The 22,707-nt window shown below is 39.2% G+C and overlaps 1 protein-coding gene across 1 annotated transcript in view; it reads left to right on the top strand.

Annotated features, from left to right (window-relative positions):
* The window catches only part of SOX5 (SRY-box 5), a 263,340-nt gene that overhangs the window by 202,608 nt on the left and 38,025 nt on the right, over positions 1-22,707 (top strand). The window contains exon 11 of the mRNA XM_026868079.1: positions 1,312-1,458. Coding sequence (XP_026723880.1) covers positions 1,312-1,458 — 147 coding nt within the window. The remainder of the gene's footprint in view (positions 1-1,311; positions 1,459-22,707) is intronic.

Below are 22,707 nucleotides of genomic sequence, written 5' to 3'. Positions count from 1 at the left end.
AATCAGCATACAAAAGAATTAACTAAAAAACAAAACAACAGCAAAACAACTAAGTACCACTAACAAGACTTCTTAGCCTAGTCATATTGAAGGCCCCTTGTTTTTTCACATCAGCTTCCATATTCCTGCATGTTATCCCTTGTCACATTGCATCTCAGAAGCTTCGTTAGCACCTGCAGGTAGAGAGCACCAGCATTCAGTGTTACACATTACACATGAACTGCACAGGACAAAATAACACATAGTTTGAGTCTTTGAAACTGATACTGCGACCAAGGAGGGAAAGCCTTTGTTACTACATTACCTGCTCTCTCAGACATCTGACTTCTATTTGGCTTCACCTGAATTCTTCTCTATCCACAAAGCAGCAACAATTGCCGCTTCTCCTGCCCACATGTCTATTTTCTCCACTTTTTATTTGGAGATCAGGGGAGTTTCCAGGCACTGCCAGTTTGTCGGGTTTCTCTCTGCTGTTGACTCTGTCCATCAAACTCTTACTGCAGTGCTTAACTTTAAACAGATGACAGTGATTATAAATATTCACATGCTAATAATCTAATATGTGTTTAAAGTGTCTTTCTGGTTTGGTTCTGACAAAAAGAACGTTCCCACTGCATCTATCACAGAAAGGGTTCTTAGTCTTAATTGGAGCTGCTAGTTGCTAATGGACAGTACATTACTGTTGATATGTATATATTTATATTGACTGTAGTGGTTCCTCAGAAGCCAACTGAAAGTGGACTCTCACAATAAGTACTAAACACAATTTTTCTATTCCCTGTCCCAAATACCTTAACAGTCTGTACAAACAAGGCAAACATAGCAAGTAAAAGAAAGAAATGTAAAATGGTAGCACCGAGACAATCATCAAACATCATGTGAATTTCACAGGGGTTGATGCATATTATCAGTGGAAATGCTGTCGTGCCTAAATTGTCTGAGGAAAGGAAAGATTGCCCCATGGCTCTGGCAAGCCATAAAGATTAGCTTTTGTTCCTTCTTTTCAATGCCTGGACACTCAGGGAAGCTGGGACATTTCTCGTTATGATGTCTGTCATTCGTCCCCTGAGGAATGAGTCACAAAAGTTGAGATGACAATTCTTGTCTTGAAACATACCAGTGTGCTAAATAAAAAATACTCATCAGAAGGAAAATATATCATTTGCAGTAGAAGTTTTGGGAAAATTACTTCTCTCTCTCTCTCTCTCTCTCTCTCTCTCTCTCTCTCTCTCTCTCTCTCTCTCTCCCCCCTACTCTCCTCCTCTCTCTCTCCCGCTACACACCCCATTTTTTGTTTTTTTGTTTTTACAGCAGTTGTATGCTGCCCAGCTTGCTGCAATGCAAGTGTCACCAGGAGGCAAGATACCTGGCATACCCCAGGGTAACCTTGGTGCTGCTGTATCCCCTACCAGCATCCACACAGACAAGAGCACAAACAGCCCTCCACCCAAAAGCAAGGTACTGTACTAGGCCCTGCAGCATTGCATTTCCAATAGTATGGGTATTTGCATGAAGAGTATCTGTGTGCCTCTCAGTTGCAGGCAGCTTTGTTCTCAGGATGGCTTCCTGAAATAGGAGGATATTTGTAGTGCCATTTTTCCAGTGGGAGGACCCCAGCATAGTAATACCAAGCAACTGTTCATACACAGTATCAGTAACAGATACCACCTCCTCTGAGATCTCATGGGTTCCCTTGCAGTGTCCTAGCTATCACACACTTCCATCTTCAGTAACGGGTAGCAGGCTGAGGTGACCAGCTCCTGTTCCAGCACACAACTGTCATTTCCTTTCTGAATGCTAAACCAGTCAGGTTAGCGGTGTGTCAATGAGAGATGGAAAGTGGTGGGGCATCTCATCTGTGGCCAGATCCTGTCCTGGGGTTCAGTGGGAGTTTGTGGAGGAGCTAATCTCCAGAGCAGTGTCTGTTATTTCAGAACAGGGCTGGAATCTGTCCATCAAGCAATGGGCTCTGCTAAGTAATCCTGGTCATAGCTGGGCAATTAGGTCTGTACTCATTTAGGAGGTCAAGCTAGCAGACTGTAGTCACATCTGTAATGTCACCAGTGTGTGACTAGTTATACCTAGTTATACGTGTACTAGTTATACAGAATATGTCCAGTGGAAGAAGATGAGCTCAGCATATGCCACAGCTGAGCAAAAGTAGCAGGTCAAAATTGAATGGCACATTTCAGGTATTGCAGAACAGCTAGGAAGAATTTAGAGAAGACATGCAGGGAAAATGCAGTCCCATCTAGGTAACAGCAAGAACTTGATGAAAATGTGTCCGTCCTTTCTGTTAGTGTCCTCTAGCATGCTGTCCATATCCCTTACCATGTCAGAAAAGATTCCTTGAATTGACAGTAGTGTCTTGTTTTTACCCTAACAGTAAAACAATACAGATTAAAAATAACCAGATAGATAAATAATACTATTTATCAGTTAAGTGAGATAAATGTTTAAAGCGTAAAATAGATGGTGTGGAACCAGTAGGTGTTGTGTTAAATGAGTCAAGTTCTGGGTCTACATTTTCTTTCCTCTCTCCTCAGTGTAGACTTTCTGACTTCCTGAATTTTATCCTTGGCTTGATCTCTTTTATATACTGTAGAGCAAGGAATCACAAAGCCATGTAGTGCTCAATGATAGCTTTGGGGGATTTTTTCCAAAAAGTTGTGTGTATGGTTAACAAGATATTTTTGTGCGTTTTAGAAAGGTTTTTGTGTGTGGCTAGCAGCTTGTGAGATCCACTACACTTAAAATCCCAGTGGTTTTGGATGTCTTGTGCACAAGCAGAATGAATGATGAGATTTGAGGGGATACAGTATTTATTTTGTGGCAATTGTGGAATTAGAAGGCCTGCCATATCTACTGGTAACATCAAGCATAACTGTCTTACTGGCAGCTGTCAAGCTGTGCTCTGTTCTCCCTTGTGTTTTATTGCTTTTTCATATTTGTAGGTGTTCCAGTGTGTTTGGCTTGCAGTTCTGTAGGATACAAACAGAACTTACTTGCAAATTAAAAAAAAAAAAAAAAAAAAAGTGGGCCAAAAGGAAAGGAAGGGGGCTCCAAAAGGCTGTAAAATTGTGCAGCATGAGCCCTGTGATGCATGCTGTTTTCAATCTGCTGCGTGCCAGTTGGAGGCTCAGAGAGAGAGCGAGAGAAAGAGAAGGGATAATACTGAGAAATGATAGAGTGGCTGTGACCTCCAAGCTCAGCCTGGAAATCCAAGACATTGATTTCACTTAGCATTCCTGCTGAGAAATCCGGCGGAGTTCAGTTGTAATAAAAGAACAAGATTCTGTTCTAATGGTAATGGCGTATGACAGACATATCACTTTGTCTGTCCTTAGCACCAGAGAGAGGAGAATTGGAGAAAGGTCACCTGACCTGCCTGTGGTGTTGTGCGAATGCTATACTGAGCTTTGAACTCCAGCCTGGAAGCACAATTATTTATAATACTAAATGATAAAGAAACCTTTATAGAGCCTACAGTAATTAGAATAAAGCTTATACAATAGTGCAGTGGCCTGGCTTAGAAAACACCCTGGCAAATCCATCACAGTGGCAGAAACTGAAGCTTATATGTTGAAACTAAACACCTTCATTTGTGTCTGTGTGGACCTTCCTTTGCTTTTTCAAAGATTGTTTGTGTTCAACAGGTCCAAAAGTTTTTTGTTTGCTTTTTTTTTATAATAATAATAATAATAATAATAATAATTATTATTATTATTATTATTATTATTATTATTATTATTTTAGCTGTTGTCAGGGAGTATCTGTCTGAGTTTCACGGCCTTTTTTTTTTTTTTTTTAAATCCTCAGCAGCAGCTTCGTTCTTGAAGTTAGTTCATGGTGGTCTTTCCCACTGTCATTGAAAGTCAAACCTCCAGATGAACAGTTAATGCCTTAGACAAGCTTTCAATAGATGGTGTTTGCTGAATCTCTATTTTCAGCGCACGGTTTACACTGGCGCAGCTTTGGTAGTATGTTCAAGTGTTTGGAGACAAGGAGACAGCCTTACCTGAGAGTGTGTCAAGCTACTGGCAAACATCTAGGTCACTTCTGAAAAGCTGTGGTTTTTTTCCCTGTTGTATAGTGTTAAAGTTAGTGTGCTGCTCTTTGCAAGGATTCTTCAAAGTCGGCCTCAGCAGCAGATGGAACAACTGTTGGCTCAAGAAATGCTGAGAAGCATCAGGGGGAGATTGCCAAAGATCATCCTTTAAATCTAGTAAGACTTGAACACATCCCTGAAACTCCTCTAAGACCTTGGCAACTCCAGTTTTGGCAAACCTTTTATCAGTGGCCCTCACCAGTGTTTGAATATTGTGCTGGGCAGACTACCCAGCATCTTCTGTTGTCTCCCTCGCCTTTCAACAGATGTGACTTGGAATAGTCAAATTCACTTCCTAGGTTTCTGTAGTATAACTTTTAGGAAGCCATGAAGTAAAGATGCCATTATGCTGTGCTGCACACATTCTGTCAAGTTTTGGTTAGGAAACTGAGCTGGTGTCATACATTCTTCCAAGAAGAAATCTGTGCCAGAAAAATTGATTTAAGAAACAGAGCTGGTGGAGCCTGTCCAAAAGAAAATGCGTGTGTCTTGCGGAAATGGATTTTAACACAGCTTCTTCTTGAGCAGTTTTAAAAACAGCCGGTATGCTAATCATACCATTCAAATTTACCAAGGCCTCCTCCACAACCCATTTGAAACGCAACTATCTTTGAAGTTTGCCAAATTGTGCTGGATTTCCAAAGTCTGTCTTAAGCACATTTTGCCTTTGATCATGTAAATTCTTGTGTGCTGCTCTGTTGGGTGTTCAAGGTGGTTACATGCTCCCAAGTAAGTAGAACAGGCCCAGGTGCAGGTAAGGACTAGGCAGAATAAGCTACCAGTCCATCTTATGATTGACATCAAGCCTCTTGCTTGTACAGGCCATGCAGGAGATTTTTTAAAAATCAGTGTTATAGAGAATATGTTTATCTGAACAGTGACCTTTACCATGCTACTAGGATTCTCACCTGATAGCTGCACTCTCCACTGACTTCAGATGAGGTGCGTTATACTCTTGAGTAAGGACAGCAACATCACCCACACTTGTAAACAGCCGGGGCCCGGTTCGTTCCTGCTTTTGTTCCTCGCTGTTTATGTTGCATGTATAAATACAGCATTTAGTGCTTGCATGATGCAATATCCTAGCCCTTTCCAGGTAACCTTTCATGTACAGTAATTCTGGAGTGAATTTTCAATGTAGCTTGTAAATATAGCTAAATGATTGCTTACATTTAATGGAGCACAGTGCATTGTCTGTAGCATCTGCTGAAAACCAGAAGCAATTCAGCGTGAAATGTGACAGGAGAGAATTCCTGGGCACTTCTCTTTTAACTTTGTTATGACCTCAGCCCTAACCCTACTCACAGTTGTGTCTCCATCAATGACAACAGCACACAGATTGTCCAAATCAATTTTTTTGTTCTTTTCAAATACTTCTGGCAGTGATGTTACTATTTGCTCAGCAGTAGCACCTGGGAGTTGTGACAAGGAAAGGAAATGTGTTTCAGACAAGCCAGAAACAGCACTGAGAAGTTGGATATACACAATCAGATTCTCCTGTACTGCAATATCCAGACAAATAATCAGTGTGAATCCTTAACCGAAGATGTTACTTTATTTTCGCATTATCTGATCCTCTGATCACCAAAGTAAACATTGGATTGGAAATTTTTGATGTTGGCTATAGTCAGCAATAGAATCACCTTTGAAAGACTTAGAGCTTGTCTCTCTACCACAGCACAGACTGACTTTAAAATGGCCAGACACTCTCCAGAGGAACTTCTTCCATTTTTGAAGAATATCTGATTGTGATGATACTAGGATTCCTGCCACGTGCACCAGCTGTGTCTGCATCCTGTTTATAGTATATGGAAGATAGAAAGGGACCAACAGTGTGTTTGCTACATTCTCACCCAGGCTAGGAAAGCCTAGATATGAAACTACAGCTGAGTCACTGTCGACTTTCTTACTGAGTACATCTAATACCAGGGACAAAATAAAGAATAAGAATCTTTGGAAACAGACATTTTAATTCAGACACATCACAGGATATGTTATTAGGAAAAGTAAGTAAACTCTTCACTATGGGGAGCTGGCTGGGGATTTTCCCATTCCAGTCAAAACTGATGATGGGACTATACTTCCCAGTTTCAGTATGAAAGCTTTCTTGACTCAGGGTAAAAATATGATGGAAAAAAAGAAAAGGAAAAACATCTGAAGAGAAGGAGAAAGGAAAAAACCCTAAAATGGCCTAGTATTATGACCACTCCTCTAGATGAGATTCTCATTCTACTTTGGGCAGATTGTTGACTTGAATTTAATTTTAGGTGACTACTCTAAGCAGCCCTGTTAACTTGGGTATATTTGTCTCCCTTTCCCTCATTTCTCTCTTTTATATGATAGTGCAGAATGTGAAAATTTATCCTGGGGAGATCTTGGGGAAAACATTAAGCTCCATCATGTACATAGGTGCATCAACTTGCTTGCCACATCAAGCTATGACTCGCAGAAGCCTAGCTGATAAGTAGACATACAGATTTCAGCTCTACAGATGATAGATGGATTGCTATTCAACTGCAGAAGGATATTGGTATTTCCTTCTCACAACACTTCTTTTTAGAACTCACACCCCTTTTTTTAATCTAGTAATATCAAAAATTTTTGGAAATATGAGCTAATTGTTCTGCACAGCACTGTGAAGAAGAGGACAGCTGTGTGATAAAGAAAACTGATTATGGTTGTGTACAGGTGATTGGAGGGTGTGACTGGTTGTGTTAGATAGGGCCAAATTCTTTTCCCTGAAGAGCAGAGAAGAGGAGCTTGTCTGAAACTAACCCATTGCACATGTTAGGCCTCATATACTAATGGCAATTACTGTCCTCTTTATTGGTTGAAGAGCTCAGCAGCTGCTGAATGCCTATCCAAACAGCAGGAAATTAAGACATCCTTATTTTCATTAAAGAGAGCGCTGAGGTATTTTAGAGTGAAGAACAAGAGTTCTCATTAAAGTGATGTAAGACACACCATCTCTGCTAGAATGTCGAAGCTATGTTTACAGAAGGTTTATCTCCAAGATTTGCAAGGCTCTTTTATTTTTGTTAATTTCTGGGCTGGACACAATTCTTTATATGCCACTGATTTAAAAAAATCCTTGTAAACTAATCTATTAATCTTTTCAACACCAGAATAACAGTCTAAAAGATTATAAACCAGTAAATTTAGAACATTTTTCAGTGCTTGCATTTCCCACTCCCTTTGTCAGTACATTAAACAGGTTAGAAATAGCTGTAAGATAATTAAGGAAAGTTTCTAGTATGGATGCAGTGATGTACAGGGAGGTGTAAGCTGAGATCTCATTTGCCTTATCTGTGCTATGCTACTTGGAGCTATGCTACTTCTTTAGTATCCCTGTCCGTTCTTAATGGAGACCTTGTGGCTAATTATCTCTTTACCTGGAAGCCTTTATCCTTTGCTGCCTGTGCTTTTAATCCCAAATAGCAAAATGTGTAGTTGGTGACAGAATCTTTGAAACTATCCTCTTCCTTGCTCTTCTTCCTATACATGATGTCCAGGCATATAAGCAATGATTTTTTTAAACCATTTGTGGGAGCACAATGAAGTGATGTGTATTAATGGAACTTTGTAAGACACCTTTCTAAAACAGAGAATGTATTCCAAGCAATAAAAACAATCTTACTAGCAGTATCTAGAATGCAGCAGCAGTAGGGACTTGCACAGCATTCTGCCTGCCTCCCACCCCTTCCTACTTTACTAAAAATAAATTATGTACATGGAGGGGCTCCTAGGATGTTTTTCCAGATTAGTTCTCCACAGCTCTGTTTCCTGATACCATGTCTCTCCGGCAGGACCCTGTCTCTCAAGCAGAGTTGCCAGCCAGCCAACCCTTGTCAAGGCTCAGCCGGCACCTTTTATAATGAAAACTCAGAAGAAAACATAACAAAAAGAAAAAAGAGGAAAAGAATCCTCTGAAATCTGCAATCACAAAACAAAAGTGAGATACGCAAATTAAGCAAGACCACTTTTTTTTTGAAGCAAAGGTCTTTAGAAATCAGACTAGGAACAACAGAGATGTAAAGCAAAGTGGTCATGAGAAATATGCAGTGTGTGCTTCTTACTAATTCACTAATGTTCCTTGCCAGTAGTGCCTTCCTTACCTGGTATGAATAAATAAAACACCCACTTTTTCCTAAGTGGCAAAGTTGGTGGGATGGGCAGCAGGTGGTAGTTTACATTCTTTTTGGCTAAATGATCCACAGCATTGGCTTCATACTGAAGACCAAGATATTACACCAGGCACTGTTATTTTCAGGAGGCAGCTACTAAAGCCAGGTTCAGTTACAGAATTCCCTTCATGTTCATGAGTGCTGGGGCCTGACGCTTTGTTTCTGCTCTGGGTCTTACTCTGTTACTTAGAAATACATAAGCATCAACTTCTGCAGAAGCTTTTTGACAGAACTGCCCATTTAGTGTCACTTGGAACAAAGATCTTGAGTGAGAAAGAGCAGCATTTTGTAAGAAGAGACTGGAAGAGTCCCAAACAAGAAAACAGTGTCACAAAGTCAAGGGGTTTTAATGCCACTACTATAGCGGTTGAGTTGATGTTGCCAGTTGGCCATGCAATCCAAAGCAGGAAAGGGTCTTTAGGAAAGCATGAAATCTGGAGCTGTATAACAAAACAAAGAAAAATTAGATTTTTCTGTTTGCAGTGGTTTTTGTTGATCCTCCTTGTGTTTGGGTGGACTTGTTCTGTGGGGAGAGTTGGAAAGTATTCAGGAGAGGGTCTTTCTGCTGCGGAAGGGGAACCAACCATGAGAAGAAACATGTGAAGTTCAGCTTGGGACATGGCAGCCCCTGGTGAAGAATACTAAGTATTGCAGTGCTGCAAAGATGAAGGACCAATATTAGCTCTAAGTTAAATATAGATAACAAACCAGCCAGTTATGCCAATATCAGATTAATTTCTAGTTTCCTTCGTAATAGGAAATTCCTATAAAGTAAAGGTCGTCCTTTATTCTACAAATTTTTTCTTTAGACTCTAAATCAAGGAATGTGTTTATTCCAAGGAGTTCAGACTTGTGCAAAATAATAGTACTGTAGCAGTATACCTATTTCATGGATTAGGAGACAACTTGGAATGGAGCAGAGGGCTCTTATTCTACCAGATCTGTCTAGAACGGAGCCAGGTATTTCATTTCAGGAATTAAATCTTCCCTTTTGCAGCTTCAGATTAAGTGTTTGGGTATTTTTGTGGTATGTATTAATAATCAAAAGCGAAGTGCATAGAGTCTGTTGGCAGGGCTGTCTGCTGGACAACATAGCAACATAGCCATCTTTTACCAAATGTAAAACTTACTTTCAACACAGAAAGTAAATTTCTGAGGTGACTGAATCAAATTCTAATGTGATCAGTCTAGCAGCTTCCAGAAACTGCTTGCTTTGTGTGCAGAAGGGTTGTTTGCTTCCACATTACATGCTAGATTTGAAATTAGCTCCTCTTGACACATTCAGGCAGAATGCAATTCAAACTGAGCATCAAAGGAATATATTTTGCAGTAAGTATTCCTGTACCCACAGCTGAATGATTATAATTTAATAAGGGAGCTTTACAAATTTTTTAATTTGAAACATTTTAATCTATAATCCCTGGTAGCTGCGGATAGCTGAAGAGAAGCAACATTTAGCAGCGGAATGGAGAAGAAATCTATTCTATTTTCAAATCCAAGGAGACATTTTCTTACAGGTTAGTATTAACTCTCAGGTGATATGGAGAGCTTGGCAAATATTTTGTTGAAGTTTCTCAGAGCTAAATATAGAATGTATAATATACAGAATGAAGCTTGAAGTGTTTAGTGTAAAATGAACTGATGCAAAAGAGGGTTTCGAAGAAATTATGTGGAAATTATCACTTTAGAGTACGCGTATTTTTTAAAGTAGTGTGGTTACATCTTGTGATTTTTATAATGGATAAACTTCCTTAAAGTCCCAGAACCTGGAATCATGTGAATATGTGAGAATCTCATTTAAACAAAGCTTCAGGTTGTCATGACTGAAACTTATAGGTTGGTACAAATGTATCTCAAAGGCTTAGGAAAGAGCTAACAAAATGGATCTATGAGTTACTATTTTAATGAAGTGGGATTAATTTTCAGTCTCAAATCATAGAAGGCTTCATATTGGAAATTCTGCTAAGGTATAAATATTTCTCAGCACAATTAGACTTTTTACTGTAGTATCTCCCAGTAAAAGTGCTTCAGTAGTATCCAGAGAGAACATTCGAGAGCATCCAAAGAACATCAGAGGCAGGCAAGCTGATGGAAAAAACTATTTTGGTTTCTGATGTAATTTGACAGGATTTTATATATGAAAACAGTTTAAAATTTTGATCTTAATCATGTGCCTTTATCTACTAATGCTGCCAGACTACGAATTCAAATGTGTATTTTAGTACTAATGAGTAAGTTTAATTTCTGTTTCTCTCAGTTGCTACATTTTTGCCTATTGCTTTTAAAGGAAAAATAAGTTAATGCCATGACTGTTATCACTGGGGAAAAAAAAAAATAATAAGAAAAATGTCTTTGGTAAAAGATTGCTCAGTATCATGACATGTGGAGTGCATGGAGGGGAAGACCTTGTCTTCTAATCTGAGTGCTAGAAAGAAGGCTTTTCAGTTTCCAATCATGATGTTACACAAACAATATAAGTTTGAGTATTTCATAAGTTATTAGTGTTTCTTAAACTTTTTTGAGTGGGTGTGCCAGCACCTGCTAGTTGATTTAAAATAAGGAGCCATTTCAAACAGCAGTATGTGTACAGAGATGTAGCACATGGGTTCGTATAGGCTTTCAGCTGACGTGCCAGGCAGTGACATGTCACGTCATGAATCAGCCACATCGTGTTACGTGATTTCAAGCTAACAAAACACAACAGGAGTTACATAGTCACAAACACAACTAAACATGACATATCCAGGGGAGAATTGGCACAAAAAGCTTCTTAAAGTTTGAGTTTCAGGGGTACATTTATTCATCTCTAAAATGCTCCAGAGAAAACGATGAAGCAATGTACCAGGAAAGGGAGTAATGTAGTGACAGAATTACTAAAGCAGCTTTAATTCATTGTACAATTAGAAAGAAAACATATGTATATAACAATTCTGGAGAGTGGTTTTTTTGCATTGGGTTCTTGTGAATTTCTTTCCAAAGGTAGCTCTCAGGGCTGCAGTCATTCCAGGTCAGTGATTATTTTTATCTTCAGCCATGCTAAGAGCTGTATAAACTTCAGGTTGCAGCTGTAAGTTAATATCTTTTGAATTTAGCCTCAGTAAATCTTGAGTCATCCTAGTCTAAACTCTGTTGGTTTTTATGCTTTGCTTGCAGGTCAGAGTGTCCCCCTTCTTTGCCTATTTCCAATATTCTTAGTCTTCTCTTATCTTCTTTCCCTTTCTGGATACTCCTATCCTAATTTCTGATGTCCACTGAAAATAGTCTGCAATTAAAACCCTGGGATAAATTCATTCATCTCTGCTTATTATTCATCATAAATGTGCAGATAGCCTGTGCTTTCGATGTTCTCTATAAAAGGCACAGACCTAATTTGGGGTCAGGGAAATTCAACACATACGTTTAGCTGAGAAGTGCGTGTCAAGTAGCATTTCGTTCATGATATCAGAAGTGAAAATGATGTCACATAACTGTTTGCCCACTGCATTGCATGTCTGGATTTACAGGTTTTTAATTTCACAGCCTTCAAAATACCAGTTTTTCTACACAAAATGTGAACTGCAGCTTATAGGCAGAATGCCATGGTGGTGCAGTACCCAAGAGATTTCACCTACTGTACCAAACAACTGAAGTTTAATGAGGCTAGCGGGTGAGGAAGACAATAGCTACATCATTTTGGCTAGCCTAAGTGAGAAAATAGCACAGATATTCAGAGGCTTTCAGAGCAGAACAAACTGAATAGATACTTTCTCGTCTGCCTTCATTTTAAAATGAGCAAGATGTTCCAAGAGTGCCAGAAATGGTGAAGCCTAGTTTCATTTGTGAAGTCTAACAATATTTGGACTCTTTCTGGAAGTACAGAATACCTCTCTCTGGGGGATCCTCTGATGCCTGTTAGAGCATGGGAAAGCTCTGGAGTCTTCTCCTAAGGGGAGAGGCTTAGGGCATTCCTCTCCCCCTGCCCCACTGTCCCTCTACACAAATCATGTGGCAGCTTTGGGAACTTCATCAAACCTGATGGAGATTGGGCAGTGCACCCAAAGGAGATGTCTGTAAGGATGAAGATTGCCAAACATGCATGCATGTGTACAGACTTCATGTGCACACTGACACACATGCACAAACAGATACTAGTTTTGAGGCTAAAAATAATCCCACATTTAGACAACTCTCAGGAGTTTTACCAGCATGGCATCTTGAATTTCAAATGGATACAGTATGTCTTCCTACCACTTTTCCTGCACTGCTGCTGTTCACCCCCAAACGATTACAGTTCGGTGATGGGTAGAAGGATTCCCATTATAGTATCATGTATATAGTAGTATACTACACTATAGTATACTACAGTATAGTACCACTTTGTAAATTGCTCTGGGCTCAAACAGCAAAATAATGCTATATAAATACATGTTATTATTGGTGAAGTGATAAAATTCTCTTATGCTTACCAAGTATCCTAGTGTCTTGTCTTGATCATAATTAACTGGTGACATACACGTTGAGTCAGTGCTCTAGGATTTGTGCCCAGAGTAAGTCACAAAAACAGAGCAGCTTTAGTACAGGAGAAAAGGATGAAGGAGTGTGTTTTATTTCTCCCTTTTTTTTTCTTCTGGATAAGATATAAAAACTGCCCAGAGCTGGCCTTGTTCAGAAATAGCGAGTCAGCCTCTTAATTTTTTTTTTTAAGATGTCAACTTCCCTCTCATGTACTTCTGTGAAGACAAAGAATGTCTTAACGTCTGTATTGAAGTCATCATTAAAATAAAAGGAGATCTATAGACATCAGCTATAAATCATCAAGAAATAGCTTGTGGGTAACCTTTGACACAATTGAACCTACTTGAAATGAGCTAGGGCTGGAATCATTGCCTTTAGTGAAGCCAGTAGGTGGACTAAAGGTCTCCTCTCTCTCTCTCCCTCTCTCTTTCCATCTCTTACAGTGTTAGCTTCTGGGAGGTGCATGTCTTCTGGCTGAGTGATGGATATGCATTTGGATGTGTTCTTAAATAGACATTTGTTTTATGTCTGAGAAGAACAGGCCAATCTTAACAGTGTGATGCTGGGGCTATTTGAAAGGGTTTTTTAAGGCAGTTGTCTTCTTTCAGCTTTACAAAAACTATTTTAACCAATAGTTTGGGCTTGAGGAACAGCGTGAAATATCTATTGTGTATGGATGGATGCATGTTCTACAGAATTAACAGGAAAATGGTGGATAAAAATCTGCCTAATTTTACATAATATATTTCTGGCATTCGTGTGATCTGACTTCAAATTCATGCTGAGTTTCTACAGTACAACAGAAATACTAGTTTGCAGTTGTTAATTTTAATTTTTAAGATGCTAGGTTTTAAAAGGAGCTGAAAGTGTTCAGCATCTCATGGGGACAAACTATGAGTCTTACTAATGAATCCAGTAATTAGTGGTTCATTGTGCCTGCCAGCAATTTGGCCCCAATACCAGTCCTGATGGTGATTTCATTTTTGCTGGTGTGAATCAAGAATAGGATCTGAAGTCTCTTCACCAAGGGGGGTTGAATACTTCTTCAACACTGTTCTGCTTATAATCTGCATTCAGTACTGATAGCAGCAAATAAGAAAAAACCTACAATATATTTCAATTTTAATTACAATGATTATGGTTGATTAATATGTTCATTAGGATAATTATATCAATAGTACTTACTAAACTTACAATGTTGTAAATGTTGGTATCCCCATGCAGTTAGATCAGTATATATATGATGAATGCCCAGTTTGCATAGAAGAAATTCTTTTCATAGGTGAAAGGATGTATTTTCTCCAGTTTTGTAAGTAGAGAAATGAGACCAAAAAAGTGGCCCTTTACTTTCTGTAGCCATTTCAAGTTGTGCAGACGCAAATTTATATTTGGTAGTATTTTATCGTAACTTTGCAAAGATGTCAGTGACCTTGTGGAGAAGATTAGATAATGAGTGACTCAAGTTCACAGAGAAGGTTTGTTGGAAAGTCAGGAACTGAACCCAAGTCTTGTTGGCATGACCAAAGAAATAATCAGTAATAAAGGCATGACTGTGGCATAGGAAAAGGAGCGACCCTTCCCAGCAGGTGTAGTCCTAAGTAGTTAGCCACATATATGTGATTATAGATGGGGTATAAATATTGAACAAATTATTCTTCTATGACTGCAGAATGGAGTATGTGTTTGCTTTGAACATTCCCTACGGTATGTTAAACTCCCTCCAGTTTCTGGAGCCACTGATTAGATTTCATCTCACTGCTAAAAGGAGGGGAAATTAAAAAATACCCAGCAAGACAGAGTTGTAAAATCATTTTGATTTTAGTGATCTGGGATGTTGTTAATAGCATGCAAGCATTAAAGACGGATGAGTTTTGTGTTGATCGTTTCCCTCTGAAAAGCTATTAGTTGGAAAAACAAATTGTCAAGCAGGTCATATTTACAGTTACAGAACATATTTTGACATTCTTCTTACAGTTGTATGTATCTATAAAGAACAACAGTGCATGTTATCTTTGCACTACTTATTTGTAGTGCTGCATACTTGTTGCCTCTTTTAGTGAAAAATTTACCTAGACTACATAGAGATATCCAAAGTGAGAGAAAGCACAGGTGTTTTTTTGAAAAAGAATGTCTTAGCCCACTGCCAGTTGTCCAGGCTGTTTGAAATTTCTTTCAAGCTAAACTTGTTTCTTCTAAAGTTTTCAGCAGCTGGTTTTTTTTTGGTTTTGTTTTGCCTTTTTTTCCCCCCTGAATCTTAGAATCCATGCAACATCTTTGCTTCTCCTGCCTGATCACAGCAGGAATAGGGGTGTGTTGCTAATTTGTTTTGATGCGGTACACTTTGGTCTGTATTCTTTTTGAAATTAATTCCTTTTGCAGGTGTGGGGTTAGAGGTGGTGGTGTGCTCCCAGCGAAGGTGTCATCCACCACAGAGAGGAGGTGGGAGGCTTTGATCAGTGTGGCTTCTGTTTTCTTGTTGTTCATTTAAAATGTACCAGTTTGTAATGCTGTTTGGCTTTGCAGGTCCTTGTTTTATTTTCTTCCAAGTCCTTCCCCATCCTTTCAGGTTTTGTTGTTTTCATTGCTGTTCATTCTGCTTAACATTTACTAGGGATTATTCATTGGAAGATGGTGGTTCCAAGTTCAATTTAGGCAGCAAATGACATTCAGTCTCATGTCCACTTCCATTTTTTAAACAGCCTTGTTATGGGTGGGAGAGTGCATTATTAAGGACATGACACCACATGTTTAGACTTCTGTGTCTTGCTGGGACAGAATTATGTAGCAAGGATTAAAAAAAAAAACAAAAAAACAAACCAACAACAAACCCATAAACAAGAAGGACCCAAGCTACAAGGCATCATGCTTCAGGGCATGGGACACTCTGTTTCTACCCAGCACAAGAGGAGAAGTTCAGGAATACATATCACAGATCAAATTGAACAACTATCTACTTTTTCTTGCAACTTCTTTTGAAGCAACTGGACATTTTAGGAGGTTCAGTACCGTATCAGAAAAACCCCGAAATGTTGGTCTAAGAGTGGCAGTTGCTCTGCTCTTCCTTTTGACCCAGCTGCTTACTCACTGTGTGAAATTAGGCAAATCATTCAGCCACTTTGTACCTTATTCTTTACATTTGTAAAATAAGGCAAAAGCTGTCAGAGTAATTATGAGCTTTAATTAATAAATATTCTTATGGTACACTGGAGAAGTGATTTTTTTTTCTCCCTCTTGCACTTTGCTACTTATAATGTATTTCAGTGGAGGCACTTTGGAAGAATTATTCTTTCCAGGAAGAATAGAATCCTTTCTCCTCCCATTCCCCACAATTCTGTGATCCTCTCTAATGATTTTTTACCTCAGGTAAAGTGATTTGCATGGGTAAAAGCATGAAAAATCAGTCATCTTTCCCTGTTTGCAGTATCTGTGTCAATCCCTGCTGACCTGTGCCTAAGTCACTCTTCCTGCTTAGCAGCTGACTTGAGCCTTCTTAGAGAAGCATTATACCAAGTAAATAAAAGCAGCAGTGATGTTAGAAATGCAGCTGAATGATAATTATTAGTAGCAAAAAGCTAACAACAGGACCCAAGTTTGGCATGAAGTATGGACTAGCAGAATCCCAGGTGGCTCATCTCTCTGCACTGGCTCATCTTTTATCTTTACTCAACATAGACCCTTCTCATTTCAGGCCAAACCTGGCAGGATTTGCTCAGAACAGCTTCACTGACGTTCTTCTGTAAATGAGGCTACAGAGTTAATTTTTCTCTCACTCAGAGATGCAGATTGAGAAGGAGCTTTTTCATTATGAGGTGCAAGCAAATGCTAAAAGCTCTGTGTTCCTGCAGTTTTGTTTTATGCTGTACTGAAAATCCACTTACTGGGTCCTAAGCAGTGTGGTGAGCAGCTCTCAGTTCTGCTTGTTTCAGTATAACAGAAGAACAAATGCCCAAACAGCAGAGTAATGGTGATAGGAGTAAGTCACTCGCTTTTGAATGGATGAAAATGAAATTTGAATCTGGGTTTAGGTGAGCATCCACAAGCTTCCCTACAGGTTGGTGTGACTGAAAACTTGTGATCAAGCAAAAGTAGCCTAGAAATCTCATACCAGCCACTTTCCTCAAACACATTGTACTGTTGTCTGTGATTACCAGGAGACTTCACAAGGATGGTAGGCATTTTGGCAGTCCAAAGCTAGCCAGAAGCTGCAAGTGTGGTTTGGAGGATGCTTCTCTTAAAATTTGAGAAACTAAATGAATGAATTTTGGGTAAACACATACCAGTCTGCTCATTTTTGCTGAGCTGCATGCCATAGTGTATTCTGTTGGCCAAACAGCCTGTCTTGTGCTCCGCAAGACCCCAGAGGGCTAGGTCCCAGTGCAGCACTTGTCTTTCCCGAAGACTGCTGAAAGTTGCTTTTAGGATTCTGTGTGCAGAGGTCTTACCAGTTGCTATACAAAACTAGGGCCATTGCCACAGGTCATCGTTGGATGTAAACTCTGAATAGGAGTTATATTGCTCTCTCCACAGACACCACTAGGCTGCCCTGCAGCTGAAACAGCCCACACTCTTCCATGTCTGATCTAGCTGAAGGACTGAAATGATCCTCGACTTATTTGGCATTTGGTCCTTAGTTATTTCAGCATCTGTATTCTGTGTCTCATAGAAAGAGCAGTACTACAGAGTAAGCGCTGTGCATTGGATAAAAAGGTTGTGGGGAGGAGAGAAAGGTATGTTTATAGACGGGTCATTCTGCATGCTTCTCTTTTGTTCTTCCTGTATCTGTTCATGAATCCTGTGTACAACTTCAGGAAGCAACAGTGCTAAATATAAAGGGAAAACCACCCAGCAGTCCTCTTAATTTACTGTGACATCATGTGGACTAGACAAAATCAAAGCTTAGAGTTTCCAGGGCAGCAATTTTCTTTGTAACTGCAGACTTCTTTCCTGGCAGCTAGGCTTCCTGTAAAGAAAAATGAAAGAGGAAGATGTTAGGGATCTTTTTGAGAGGACAATATCCTCTCAGAGAGGATACCCAGAGAATATCCTCACTGAGAGCCCCTAGTGTTGTAATAAAGGACTGGGGAAAAATACTGTCTGTCCCTGGTACTACAAAGCAGGTTAAGTTGGTGTGTTTCTGCACCACTTTTTTCCCCATGAACAGGAATGGAGACTCTGCAAGAATACTCCCAGCATTTGGGAGTATTTTATTCCTTGAGTAGTCCCCTGAAAGAAGCAGATGAGGGAACAAAAAGCATATTTGTCACAAATACAAAGCAGCTCAGTTCCCCCCTTTGTTTTGAGTCCCATGAATAAGAGTATTTGGGCCGTATCAGTAAAGTCTGGAAGTACTAACTTTGATTATCTAACATGCAGTCCACAAAGTGTCTGCCTTCTGAGAGCAACGCATTTAGGAAAAGATATTCAGCAAAGCAACACCATAAAGAAATCTTCTCTGGATATAGATGGAAATGCAGGCTGAGATGTTTCTGCAGCTATCACAGAAGGAAAATTCTGTGCACTTTGTATGATCAGAAAGAGAGAAGACAGCTCTTCTTAATATTTGCCCTCTGCCTCGTCTTTGGTGATGTTTCTTTTTCCTTTCTAACTAGACTCTGTTGTACCTTCTTCTTGGTGCTGAAATGTGTGGGCAGGAGTAGGATAAACTGACTTCTCTGAACCTGAAGAATAAATCTGTTGTGTTTATTATCATATCATATCCAAGATGCCTGGTTTTATGTCTCCATCTCTTTTTCTGTGTAGTTAGAGAAATTTCCACCTTTTCAGGAAGGGACACATTATTCTTAATCAAAACTTGAGAATGTGGCAGGAGGAGGTACAGCTGCAAATGAGAATTATGTAATTCACCCATCCTGTCATGTGAACATCCCTGCTTAATTGGATACAATTATTTCATCAGTGAGAATAATATCAGCAGCATGATTCATTTATACAACATGTTTCACAACTGCCTTTACCTCTCAGCTTCTTATTATCACTACTGATAATTTCACCATGACTGGCTTCAGAGGAAGGGGAGGGGACATGAAGAAAGCTGCCAGTATCTTTGTGTGAGTGTGTGGACAGCTGTAGTCTTGAGAAACAGTGGTGCTGAAGGATTTTCTTTGCATATATGCTGTTGCACCTTGTTTTCTGCTATATTTTGGTTAGATGTTTCTAGATGAGTACAAGACTGAATGGATAAGCCACTGACTGGCTGCATTGTTCCCTGGGCAACAATAGCATCATTGTCTTCTGCCCCAGACATGCCAGTAAGTGCTCCATATTTTGCACTTCTGTTGAAGATCTCCATGAAAGAGAACCAGGGTGGAGGAATGACGCTTTGTTTATGGTGAGGTGGCAGAGACATTCTTTTAGAAACCCCCTCTCTGGCTTCTTATTTCTAACTCATTTGGCTGTAATTTGTACTGTCAAGGTCATCTAAATAGGCAGCAAGATGTGGCGAACATGTTCCCAGAGGTCATGAAAAGCCTCTTTAGTAGAGCGTGCTAGGCTGTGCTCATGCCAGGTCATTTAAGCACATTTGTATTGCCAGTCAGATGATACACCGAGTAGTTCATGATTTGTAATAGACTGTGCAACATGGACCTACAGTGTGTGCCACAGTGGGATACAGCACTTGGATTTTAATGACAGTACAATAATTCAGTAACTGTGTCTTAATAGTAGACTAATCTTTAAAATATGTGAAAGAAAATGATATTATGAAATCCAGATGAATCATCTGGGCTCTTCCCCACCACCCCCCCTTTTTTCTTTCTCTGAGACTCGTTCATTCATCTGGGCTATCAGTCCTTTATTCGGCCTTCAGTGTTGAAATAGTGCCATTTTTAATAAACGGTTTAGAGAGATTCTCAAAACCAGATTTTCTATATCCATTCTCCATAGAGATAAATTAACCTTTTATCTTAGGAGGAAGTAAATAGAGACAGCATGATTGAAAGATTAGAAAAGACACCATTTGACTGAACTATTTGCAACATTGCTGATTGTGAGTCAGAATTCCTGGATCTGTCTGAAACTCTGCCACTACATAACTGTATGACTGTGAACAAATCCTTTTCTTTTCTCTTTCATTTTTATTAATAAGCACTTTGTGTTTACCTAGCATTTTACCTTTTCAAAGGACCATACAAACCTTATAAAATCAGCATGATGCATAGTCAACTTAACAGCAGTATTTCTGTTTAAATGTTGTCGGGCACTTATATTTGAAGATTTCCAGTGTCTGATGCTTAAATACGAAAGCTCAATCCACGTTGAGTGATTCTACAAAATACAGCTCTTGAATATTTTATTTAGGCCCCAAATTCTGGTGTAAATAAAGGGTTCTTCTTTCTTTCCTCTTATGTCTAGAGATCAGCTGGGAAAAAGATCTAGAGAAAATCAAGGGTTTAATGTTCCCTGAGCTCCAACGTTCTGGTTAATGGCAGTCTTCCAATCCTGGGAAGCAAACCACCAGCTCTCCCTAAAATAGTGACTGTTCTGACACTGCTGTGATACAGGGGATGGGAATTTCTTTACCAATGCTTTGCTCTTGCTGTGGGTACTTCATTTTATTAGCCCTCTGTCATGTGTTTTCGCTTATGCTTTATTCTCTACATTTTTGTGTGTGTGTGTTTTGTTTTGTTAGACAAATGCGCTACTTTAAAGGAAACATTTCATAACCTTTAATCAAGATCATATTTTACTTTCATCACATCTGTGTTTATATTATTACAAGCCTTTTGGACTTAACGTCCTCTGGTCTAAGCATTAATCGTTTTGGCTCATATATAAATAAATGTTTGACTTTGTTTAACTCTAAAAAATACTGGCTTGAAAAAAAAACACCTTATCAAGGGCATCTTAGAATAACTGAGTGTCAAAAATAAGGCAGGGACCAACCACTGCTGAGCTTGCTCTAATAAAAACTAAGTGCAGGGAATAGTGTTAGATTCTGTGATCCCACTGTATAAAATTGAGTCTCCTGGCTGCCATCTACCTGGAGTGAACATGCTACATCTATTTTTTTTCTTTTTAGTAGTTATTTGCCCTAGCTGTCATGCTGCACTTTTGCACAGCCTTGATATAACTGAGAGTGAAACCTGCTAATCTATAATGTGGCAAAATGCTAGCTGGAAGATTTTATAGTTAAAAATAAAGGTATGCCAACACCTAATTCTTCTCATGGTTACACAGGCTCAAATCGTAATGAAGACAGTACAGTTCTTGTTACAAACTGGAAGAGCGAAGAATTTTGAATTTATGTCTGCAGACAGGAAAAAGAGTAAAATGTCTCACTGAGTATAGGAGTGAAGATCCTAACAGTCATCTTCACACTTAAGACAATTGTATATTATTACCCATCTCCCAGGTATTTTTTAGACCTCCGTGGAATAAATCAGGGTATTTCCACTGTGGTAAAGGAAATGACTTAAATTATTGTCAACTCATGATCCAGTGTAGGATTTCTAAACTCTATGACTGAATTATTAATGCATTTGACTTCCAGTGAGGATTTGAGACTGCTCTTTGAAGTAACAGAAGTAAAAATGTTATGAAGACCAAGCAGTGAAGTAATATCATTTTGTAAATACATATAATAGTTTACTTGTCCTCCTTTATGAGAACCAAGCTTCTGTGACCTCCAATTAATTTACCATTAGCCTGAACACACAATGAAAGTGAATGAAGGGGCAATTTTGAATGACATTTATCAGCTCTGGAACTGTCAACTTCTGTTATTTCCACAAGGCCTTATGCTTCTTGACTTCAGAGGAGGCTGTGCTGACTTGAATGAAGAAGACCATTCTTACTACAAAGAATAGTTACAGCGCAGACAGCTTCATTGCTGGATACCCACAATGGAAAAATACACCAGTCCCATTTCTAACTTGCATTAAATGAGACCAAAGCCACTGTTCTATAGTGGACTTGCACAAGACCTTGACTTCACACCAGGCTAAAAAAAGGGAACAGAAGAACTGAGGAAAGGGAAAAGAAGCAAGAGGAGGGAAGAAAATAACTTTATAGAGATGGGATAGCTGAATGATTGAGTCAAAAGAATGAGACTAAAAAGAAACTTTCAGCACAGGGATGCAGGTTGGAATCCAAGCTGACTTTGCATCAGTTCCCATCAGGGACTGGTTACTGCTCCATATGAACTGAAGTGCTGCTCTCAGTCATATTTCCAGTGGCCAGAGAGCACGCTGTAGCTTTTACTACCATATCTGAAACTAATCAGCCCCTTTTGTTGAGATTTACAACAGAGGTCAAGAATTAAATACACATGGAAACTAGCCCCTCTTGGATTGAATCAAAACAAGTCTGTGGGAAGGTTTGCATTGCTTCTAATACTGTCTTCCAAGTAGATGACTTTGCTCTTCAGGGATCCTTGTCTGGCACAGGGTCGCTGTGTTTGGTTGGTTTGTTGGCTAGTTTGTATTACGCTTTTATGCAACTATCGCAGTTCTGGTTTTGCACTGTTGTAGGATGTTGGGATTTTTTAAATTGGAATCAGTGGAACAGCGGAGCAAGTCCTTTTCCATTTGGCTAGTAGGTTAATCTGGTTTATCCTAATACAGATGGATTTGTATTTCTGTAAAGTAACAACTAACTTCTTAAAATGTCAAATGCTGGTTGAACTGGGTGACATTTTTAACCCTGAGGCTTAAGTCTCCTAGAAGATCAACAGAACTCTGCCTTCTAGGTGCCTAAGTTGCTTCTGAGAATACAGAATATAGGCCTCTAAGGAATTTTCTGCATTGATTTTCTTCCCCTTTATTTTATGCACAAGTTGCATCTAGGATGGCTTAAATACCACTTTAAGGATGACAGCTTTGTTCATGATGTTCCTGATAGGTTTGTCTGCTAAGCTTTATTTTTAACTATGACTATTGCAAAAATATAGAAATAATCAAA

This window comes from Athene cunicularia (assembly GCF_003259725.1).
Source record: "Athene cunicularia isolate RWA chromosome 1 unlocalized genomic scaffold, athCun1 chr1_part2, whole genome shotgun sequence".
NCBI classification, from domain to species: Eukaryota; Metazoa; Chordata; class Aves; order Strigiformes; family Strigidae; genus Athene; species Athene cunicularia.
This window is presented reverse-complemented; position numbering and strand designations above follow the sequence as displayed.